General features: G+C 39.2%; 2 protein-coding genes across 4 annotated transcripts in view; both read right to left on the bottom strand.

Moving 5' to 3' along the window:
* Nucleotides 1–7,345, bottom strand: part of LOC109045500 (vacuolar protein sorting-associated protein 13B) — a 23,644-nt gene extending 16,299 nt beyond the window's left edge. Inside the window, exons 1-3 of the mRNA XM_042740301.1 lie at nt 6,233–7,345; nt 4,637–5,664; nt 2,339–2,467 (exon numbers count right to left, since the gene is read on the bottom strand). Of these exons, the coding sequence (XP_042596235.1) occupies nt 2,339–2,467; nt 4,637–4,756 (249 nt within the window). The 5' untranslated portion in view covers nt 4,757–5,664; nt 6,233–7,345. The remainder of the gene's footprint in view (nt 1–2,338; nt 2,468–4,636; nt 5,665–6,232) is intronic.
* A 1,336-nt stretch (nt 7,346–8,681) lies between these two features.
* LOC109050361 (protein odd-skipped-related 2-like) overlaps nt 8,682–10,000 on the bottom strand; it is a 3,080-nt gene continuing 1,761 nt past the window's right edge. For 2 of the 3 annotated variants that reach the window (XM_019068013.2, XM_019068004.2), the window contains exons 2-4: nt 10,000; nt 9,402–9,501; nt 8,682–9,178 (exon numbers count right to left, since the gene is read on the bottom strand). The exon at nt 10,000 is cut by the window's right edge and continues 587 nt beyond it. In XM_019068013.2, the coding sequence (XP_018923558.2) occupies nt 8,996–9,178; nt 9,402–9,501; nt 10,000 (284 nt within the window). In that variant the 3' untranslated portion in view covers nt 8,682–8,995. The remainder of the gene's footprint in view (nt 9,179–9,401; nt 9,502–9,999) is intronic. The other variant, XM_019068018.2, reaches the window with a different exon arrangement.

Here is a 10,000-nt window from a genome sequence, read left to right as displayed (position 1 = left end):
CACACACAACCTGAGACACAACACATACACACCACCTGAGACACAACACACACACATCACCTGAGACACAACACACACACAACCTGAGACGCAACACACACACACACACACACCACCTGAGACGCAACACACACACACACACACACACACACACACACACACACACACACACACACACACACCACCTGAGACACAACACACACACACACCACCTGAGACGCAACACACACACACACACCACCTGAGACGCAACACACACACACACACACACACACACACACACACACACACCACCTGAGACACAACAAACACACACACATCACCTGAGACACATTTTTCACAGTTCCTCTGTTTTATTTGTATAGCTTCATGCAAATACAAACATGTAATGAAGTATATCGCCATGTTTAAACTGAAATGGTCAAGGATCTGCATCTGGTTTCAGGTCTCTCCGGGCCAAACTTTACCCGCACATAATTTGTCTGAACGTCATTTGCAATTTTCCAAAAGTGCTTTCTGAACGGGACGGCTCTGTGAAACACATCTGCAACAAATACCTGTTTGGGAATTTAACAGAACCCGTCCCGACTCGTTTCCACATGGCAGAAACACGCAGACGGCAGTAGTAGCTGCAGCGGTGGGTGATATTAGCGCAGTGAAACACACACATGTTCCAGATCTATTCTGCAGAAGCTGCTATAATCAGCTCTAATTGACTTCCCTGCTAAATGTGTTTCTAACTGGCCATCTGGCCTCAGGACCTCCTCACAACGAGTCCCTGCTCGCAAGCGCTGCTTCAGAGTATGAAAACACGCTTATGACACCAAGGAACACTACACGTGTTTTGCGACGTCTGTGTCTGTGACGTGCAGTCAATTAGCACAGACAGCAATCTCCATGTTGATCAATAACTGATGTGAACTCTTCAGTCTCTGAGCCACAAAGTGTCTCAATCACCTTTTAGTGGTGCTGCAACTGTTCTGGATGAAGGAACTGCTGGTTGTGTTACTCACTGCACAGATCGCTACTTCACATGCCTTTCTGTGCAAACATCACATGAAGGCCACAAGGTTTACTCAATGAGCTGCGGAATATAACTTCAGTCAGGACTGGTGAGTGATTCTGTCACACTAGCCTCATGTGATTATACTTTCAAACCATTATAATAGTTTCATGTTTTAAAGATGCACACTTGCCCACTCCACCACAAGTGAAGTCGTGAAGGGGGAAGTCGTGGCCTAATGGTAAGAGAGTCGGACTCCCAATCCAAAGGTTGTGAGTTCGAGTCTCGGGCCGGCAGGAATTGTAGGTGGGGGGAGTGAATGTACAGTTCTCTCTCCACCTTCAATACCACGACTTAGGTGCCCTTGAGCAAGGCACCGAACCCCCAACTGCTCCCCGGGCGCCGCAGCATAAAAATGGCTGCCCACTGCTCTGTGTGTGTGCACTTCGGATGGGTTAAATGCAGAGCACAAATTCTGAGTATGGGTCACCATACTTGGCTGAATGTCACGTCACTCACACTCACTTAAGTGCTATGGACCTCAGTCAGAGAGGATGCCATACTGCGCTTTAAATTAAATATGGCTCTTCCCTGACTAAAGTCTATTAGATTAACATGAAATGTGTTTCATATTTGTTTGTGCAAACTGTAGATTACGTGATTGCCTGCACACAGACATCAGATAAAGACAGACTCATTGATCAGAGCTTTCATACATGAACATCTGCTGTGAGGATGCAACAATACGTTTAGTCCACAGTTCAATTCGTACCTCTGTGTTTAACCATGGTTTTCATTTCGGTTTGGTTCTGATTGCTTGGCACATCAGAGTGTTTTTGCAACAGATTAACAACAAAAAACTCCTGTAAACCTCTGTACACTGGAAAAAGCATGGATTATTATATGTCTGTTTAACATTTCTTATATTTCGGTATTATTTTTCTGATTTTTTCCAAAATAGGATGGATTGGCCATTATTGAGTGCTGTAAACACATGTAATTTTTGTTTCATTCATACTGGATGCCAGAGGGCAACCTCGTGGAGAAAATCCCCATATGCATCACAGAAGTAACACTGATGATGTTCCAGGAAATCGCTAATATCAGCCACGCAGCCAATTCTGAGAAAAAATAAAACACACGGATATTATTGAAATGCAAAACTGAAAAACCGCAATTCACGAGCACGTACTGAACCATGGATGTCATACCGAACGGCTGGATATTATATTGAGAATTGTGATGTCCCTGATCTGCTGTACTTCAGTCCACACAAACTCACGCTCGCTCTGAGATTCATGTATCCCAGACTCTAGATCTCATTCAGACACTGACCGTGGCTCCGTCCCGGAGCTTGAGGATGCACTCCATGGTGTTGATGGTAATGACCACAGGCTCCGTGCTAAGTTTGGTCCAGGGCACGTGGATGCACAGCTCGTGGATGGTGAAGGGCAGCTTGAGCTCCTGCAAACACACACGTAGCCCATCACTCGAACCAGAGTTCAGCAATTCAACACTCACAATCAAACAGAACCAATTCATAACGGCTTAAAACGCTTCCTGAGGCATCCTGACAGGATTCCAGAGTGGCTTTAATTGAAGATCACTAGAGAAAGTTTAACTCCCGCTCGGGACGACGCAAGCTGCTTCTAATAATATCCTGCATCAAACTCTGAGAGCGTGTGCGGAGCCAAACATTCTCACAACATGACACAGTGATCCGTTCCAGATATTACAACTGCAAAAGCTCAGTGTTGCCCAAATAAGAAAGCAAAGAAAATGCTCTGCTGCATGTACGAGAGAGCGACAGATGACAGCAGACAGACAGAGGGAGAGCAGGAAAACATCCACAAACATCCACTTCAACCCTTCAAACAGCTTTCAAGAAACTATATGAAAACACATTTTTTTTATAAGATTCAATGATTCAAAGCGTTTATTGTCATGTGCACAGTGAGGAAAACAAGTTTCCCTGTACAATGAAATTCTTTCTTTGCTGTCCACATTGAATGCCAAGACAAGTGCAAACTATGCAAAAAAGATAACAGACATGAAAACAGACATACACATACAACAAACATAAAATATAGCTATGTTGCAGAAGTAGAAATATAGATTATGTGTATAGAAATATAGACTATGTACATCTGTTGTGCGAGTGTGCAATTTGACTTGTGCAAAACAATAGCATAGTAACATGTAGTAATGGTAACGTGTTCACATGTAGCAGTAATATGTAGTATATCTCTATGTGCAAGTGTGCAATATTGACTTATGTTCAAAACAATAGTACAGTAGCCTGTAGCAAATTGAGTGCAACTACAACTACAAATTGAGTAGCAGCTGTTACATTAACAATGTGCAAATCGAGATGAAGTTACTTGATAAGTAACATTTACAAATGTGTAAACTTATGTTGTACAAGCTACAATGTAATGTAATACAAGATGTCGGCTGTGTTCAAGACCCTGCACACAGTCACTGCTGATGCTAACTGTTAGGGGTCGAGTTACACTAAATGTCAGGGGCAGATTAAAGTTCATTCTGATTATGATTTTTTTTTGTAAATTGATGCAGAAATATTTCAGAATCAGCTGACCCTTTGCTACTGACTAAGCAACTTTCCAAGCTTTTGCTTGTTCAAATGTAAGTTTATGAAGGATCTGCGTGTTTGCGAGGCAATTTTACAAAAATGATCACAAAATAAGGTTAAACGTTGTTGCTGGGTCACTTCTACTAGTGACACTGAATTTTCCCTTTTCCAATTATTTAAATAAATCTTGTTCATGCTGTGTATTACTCTTTGTGTCACCCTCATTTCCAAAGAACACATCTGTAAGAGCATATTCATCTGCTGAAGCGTAAATGAGAGTCACTGAACGAGGCAAGTGTAGTTTGAAAGTAACCTGAACAAAACTGTTCCTAACACTCATGTTATCAGCTGTAACTGCTGTCAAATCAGACTTTCCTTGTTTTTCCTTGTTTCCTTGCTAGAAGCATTTAACTCGATTCTGATTCACGCTCTCACAGATTTAATCATGTAACTGCATCATTTGATCATTTCATTTCATTTCATCAATATCAACAGTAACAAGGGGAGGCGGGGCTTAGGGAAATCAATTGTTTCCAAAATACCGTTTTACATATCCACCATTTTCCTACAGTTGTGCAAATTATGGGAGTAACATCCGTCAAACTGTAAACAATCAGTAACTACCAGAAAATTTAAAGGTTCACTCTATAAATGCCATGATAAACATTTTCAAAAACTAAGTATAAAGACGTGACATTATTCTCATCACGTGTAGAAGTATGAACAAACTACTTTCAGCAAACCATGAATGAAATCTCAGGAGATATAACAGATGTCACATATATTCTGGTGAGACTAAAGTCACATTAAATACCAAGCAGTACATTATTTTCCGAAGAATAAAAATACAGCATGATGGAAAATGTTCAGATCGTTCAGTCTGAATGATTTGTTTCAGTCCTCCTGGGTGGCAGATCCCAAAACCAGAAGTGCCGCCATATTTTAAAATGCAGTAAAGCTCCTTCAGAAAAAACAGACAGAAGGACATCAGTGAAGGAAAGCTTCAACACAACAGTAGATCATCTGTGATTGTCTCTTACCTGCTCCAGCACCTCCAGTCTCAGTCCCCATATTGACAGCTGCAGATCCGACGTCTTCAGGTTCTTTATGTAGCGGTTCACATAACTCATCAAGAGAGGAGAAACATAGGACTCCAGCATCCTGACATCCCGTCACGCCTGCGGGCGCACACGCGCACACACACACACACACACACACACAGAGACACAAGTGGTGTTCCTGTGGCTCAGTGGTAGAGCATTGCGTTAGCAGCGCAAAAGGTTGTGGGTTCAATTCCCAGGGAACACGTTAGGTAAAAAAAATGTTAGCCTGAACGCACTGTAAGTCAAAGCGTCTGCTAAATGTAAAAAAAAAATTTTAAAAATGTACTTGCATTTGTGGTTACGGGGACTCTACATAGGCATAATGGATTTTATGCTATACAAACTGTATTTTCTATCACCCTATACCTAAACCTACCCCTCCCAGAAAACTTTCGCCATTCTGCATTTTTAGATTTTCAAAAAAACACCATTTAGTATGTTTTTAAGCCTTTCGAATTATGGGGACATCAGCTCAAAAATAACCTTCACATTTTAGTACCTCTGTCATACCCAATTCATTATACAAGCCTGAGTCCTCATAAACCACATAAAGCAGTGCACATAGAGACAGTGTTGGGAAGGTTACTTTGGAAATATAATAGGTTAGAGATTACAAGTACCCTATTTAATATGTAATAAGTAGTGTAACTATTTCAATTACTTTATTAAATTAATGTAACTGATTACAGTTGATTACTTATCTAAATTTCTAAGGAAATTTGTTAATCACTAATATTACTCAACACTGATTACAGTAAGACTTTTTAAAAATACTTCATCTCTCGAATTAAGGTTATAAAAAATTCGTTTTACTACAAGAAGTATTCAGATGTAAACCTCTTTGTAATCGTTAACAATTTCATAAGTAGCTCTAATTTAATTACACATTTTTTCCCTCAGTAACTGTAACAGATTATAGATACATTAATTTTGTAGATTACGTAATGCCGCCGTTACATGTAACTCTGCATATAAACACACACACACACACACACACACACACACACATAGAGAGAACTGTAGAATCTCGATTTCTAAAAGAGCATCTTTGTGAGGATTGATCACTGACAGAGTTTTGAACAGAACCTGAGCAGCAAGCGTCATAACCCTCCACTGAGGTCACCGGGGTGTACATAATAAAAGTCTACAATAATTAGCGAACAAGTGTATTTTGATGCTATAATCTGATGTCATTCATGTCTCTCGTCAGCCGCTCGTTAATGTCAGAATTATTGATATGGCCAAACAAATCAAAGGAGGCGGGGCTTAACTGACGCTTCAGATTTAACATTCAAAATTAAGATAAACATGTTTTACTACAGAATGTTAAACAACCGACAGTGATATTCAGCAGAACTAATCGACTTTTGTCAAATTCTGCGTTTCAAATAGAAAAATATACGTAATTTACGTAATTCATGTAATGTAATTCTTAGTTGTCAATGACAAGAAACATTAACTGCCCGTTTTCATCAGGCATAAAATTAAGAATGAATGTGTGCATATTGTGAATTAATCCATAAACTTGGTTACCTGTTTTTCTGATATTCTTTCAGAGTTATGATCCTCACACCTCCATCAGGACAGTCATTTAAACAATTAAAACGGTTGTATTTTAATATTCCTGAGTCTGTTCAAGAAGTTAAAAATGAAAGTGAGCCACATGTCATATTCCAAGCCCTAATGTTGTACTTCATGAAACATGACAGACTTAATTGTTTCATTCATTACAGATTATGTTCTGACAGAATTTAAAAACACAAAATGTACAATGTATTACAAGTTATTAGAGGCTTTTTTTTAAAGTGATTATAAACTCGGAAGCGGTGATATCTGGCATTTACACATCATTTGAGAATGTGTTTACTCTCTTCGCTGACACAGATGAACACAGGCAGACTGATATGCGGTTTAGGGCTCTGACACGCTTCGCGAGCTCAGCTTTGATCGGCGTTTCTGAAGCCCTGCGCGCATTCATGATCAACATCACTCCCACAAACATACAGCTACAGCTTCACCGACGCATCAGACTCCTGCAGAAATACTAACACAAGCCGCGTCCATAACTTCCGCATACACAACGCCATAGCGTCATCGGCTGCGCACATACGTCACTTCCGGCGAGGCAGACGTGCGCGCGCGTAAAAGCCGCGCGTCAGGACAGTTCGAGTGAAATTAAGTTTTTCGTCCGTTTCTTTCAAACACAAATGATATTGATTAAATGACTCACTGACATGACGTTACAAACAGTTAAATGAATTTCAGCTTTAAAGCGACGCGGGTTGAGATTTTGCGTCTCGCGTTTTAAAACGCGTTCTGTGTGAATGGACCTTAATCATCATTATCAAAACACTGGCTTTACACGACTAATCGTTAAATGTTCATTATTACGATACACCGACCATGTAGGCTACTAATAATGCTCATTTAGACACTGGCAGTGTTCATGCGTTCTCTGGCGCGTTTGATTTGGTAAACGCGTTTATTTGACGCTCAGCTCGAGTTCTTTGCTCCCTAATAATAAGAAGCTTTAATGAGCGATAGAGCAAGAATTCATAAAGATGTGGAGGGTTTGCTGAAGGACTGCTAGCCTGAGGTAAACAGAGGCTTATGAACTCTGACAGAATCCTCTCGAACCTCCATTTATTAAATATAGCCTACACTAAAATCTGTAAATAGCCTCCTGACAATATACTTCTGTATTATTAAATATCCTACTGACAACAGATACTTAACATGACAGTACTTCTTCTTCTTCTTATTATTATTATTATAAGCACTAAAACTCCATTATGGCTATTAAAAACTGACTATAGCCTAGCCTACTTATTATTTTTAAATATTTTCTTTTACTGAACACTGATACAGTAACGATAATTTTAAGTATTCAACCATAAATCCAGATCAGTCGGTACGAGATTGCTGAGTTTCAGAATCAGTATTAAATGAGCAGATGTGATCTCAGTCTGTTATAAACCAGCCGTGATTCAGATTTGTTCTATTTTTGTGTTCTTCCTTTGAGATTTGCCTTTGTGGAATATTTTAGCACAGCCTTTGATGGGAATCATTTCAGTTTCCTGTTCCAAACCGGTTCGTCTTTATCATTTATCATTTATCATTATTGTTCGTTTTATTTATAGGATTTACACGTTTTGGAATTGCGTCGTTTATTCGAAATTAACAAACGAACTCTACAAATTAATTTATCAATTTCAAGAGTTTAATTTTACGGGCTCATATAGTTCACATGTGCCATTGTTCTTTTTTTATATTTACGATTTTATATTTACAAATTTCCGGATGAACTATTTCTTTTATCTGTTGCGTCTTTTCTAACGATCTTCCGAAAGCCGTCCGTCTGCCAAAGAAAGATCTTCTTTCTTTCTGTAGCCTATTTCTGCGTGTAGCCTTTTCGCGTTAGCTATTTATTTATTTTATATAGGCCTAACGATTATATTATTTATTACACTACACAAAATATTTGCTCACATTTTGTGTTTTTAAGATGAAAGCATGAATTTGTTGTCTGTGCACTTAGAAATTATTAAATAAAAAGCGTTTGTTGTGTGATTTAATGAGCGGCTCAAACAGCAGGTTCTTCTGCAGAATCTCGATCCGAAACTCCACTGTAGTTCAGTTCACAAGACATAGGCCTATAGCCTAATTAAATCGACAGTTAGGCAGTTAAATATTATAGACTAGTTGTCATAAATTCTTTAATAATAATAATAATAATAATAATAATAATAAATAAAAATAAACTTAAAATTTCTCTAAATGTCAGCAGCCAAATAGCTCTGAAGTTAAATAGCTTACTGCTGACAATTAAATGATAATTAAAATTAGATATCCATGTCGGGACATAAATAAATAAAATAATAACGTAGGCCCTAACATATTAAAATAAAACGTAAGAAGGGGAAAAGTAGGTTTTTTTTTTTTTTTTTTTTTTTTTTTTTTTTTTACAGAAGTTCAGTCACCATTTAAAAAAGATACCTCTTTTATTAAAGCAGAATTGTGTTCGTCTCTTCTCACTCACATTTTATTGTCTTTGACTGAAACACATTATGTTATTAATCCTGTGAGGCTGTGAGCAGATCAGCCGCTTTATTTACACAATGTATTCTCCCAGTTCCAAACGCGTTGAGTTCAAATGCAGGTGATAATAAAAATAACGATATAACCTTTATTTACATGAGTTCACAGAGTCTGTTCAGGTGCAAGCGAGTCCGTGGCGTCCGTCAAACATGAGGCTCGAGATCAGAGTTTGCATGTGTGCACTCGTTAGTTCACAAGTTAGTAGTCCTGCTGTGGGGTGTGTGTCAAACTGTGGCGTCGCAGGTCGCAGTTGCGCCGAAACACCCTTCCCGCAGGGCCGCAGGAGAAAGGCTTGAGGTCTGTATGGGTGAGAAGGTGAGTTTTCAGGTTACTTCTTTGATTAAAGGTTCTTCCGCATGTGGGGCATTTGTGAGGAGATTCCTGTTCAGATTTGAAGCAAGCAAAGGATTATTCCCTTCAGTTTTCCATCAAAATAAATGCTTCAATGTCAACATTTGAGGCCCAGATGTTTATATAGGCCAATGCTAGTCTATAATCGACAGCCCCAAACATGACATTTTAATTAAAAGCTACGAACGAACAAAAGCGTGTTTGTGCAGAATGTCATTCACATATACACAAGGTATAAATGAGGACAGTTTACCTGCAGGTGCAACGTTTTATGAACCGCCAAAGTTCGCGACTGACAAAATCCCTTCCCGCACTCCAGACATTTGAACGGTTTCTCCTTGGAGTGAATATATCTGCAAAACAAGCGAGAATGATTCAAGCTGGACCTCCTCGGGCAGAACAGCACCTCAAACAGCTGCCTCTCTCTCTCTCTCTCTCACACACACACACACACACACATGTTGGTATCGGTGGTTTAAGGGACTCTCAAAAGGCGTAATAGTTTTTATACTGTACAAACTGTATAGGCCTATTCTATCGCCCTACACCAACCCTACACCTAAACCCACCCCCCCCCACACACACACAGAAAACTTTATGCATTTTTAGATTTAAAAAAAAAAAAAAAAAAAAAAAAAACAAACACCATTTAGTATGTTTTTAAGCCTTTTGAATTACGGGGACATATGCAGTGTCCTCATAAACCAATTTTACATTGTTATACCTCTGTCATAGGCCTACCCATGTCATTATACAAATTTGAGTCCTCATAAACCACACTCACACACACACACACACACACACACACACACACACACACACACACTCAACAGGACTTCTGGAGCGGTCACC

The sequence above is a fragment of the Cyprinus carpio genome, chromosome B16, assembly GCF_018340385.1.
Source record: "Cyprinus carpio isolate SPL01 chromosome B16, ASM1834038v1, whole genome shotgun sequence".
In the NCBI taxonomy this organism is placed as follows: Eukaryota; Metazoa; Chordata; class Actinopteri; order Cypriniformes; family Cyprinidae; genus Cyprinus; species Cyprinus carpio.
Note: the sequence above shows the minus strand (reverse complement) of the source record. Positions and strands in the feature narration are given on the sequence as shown.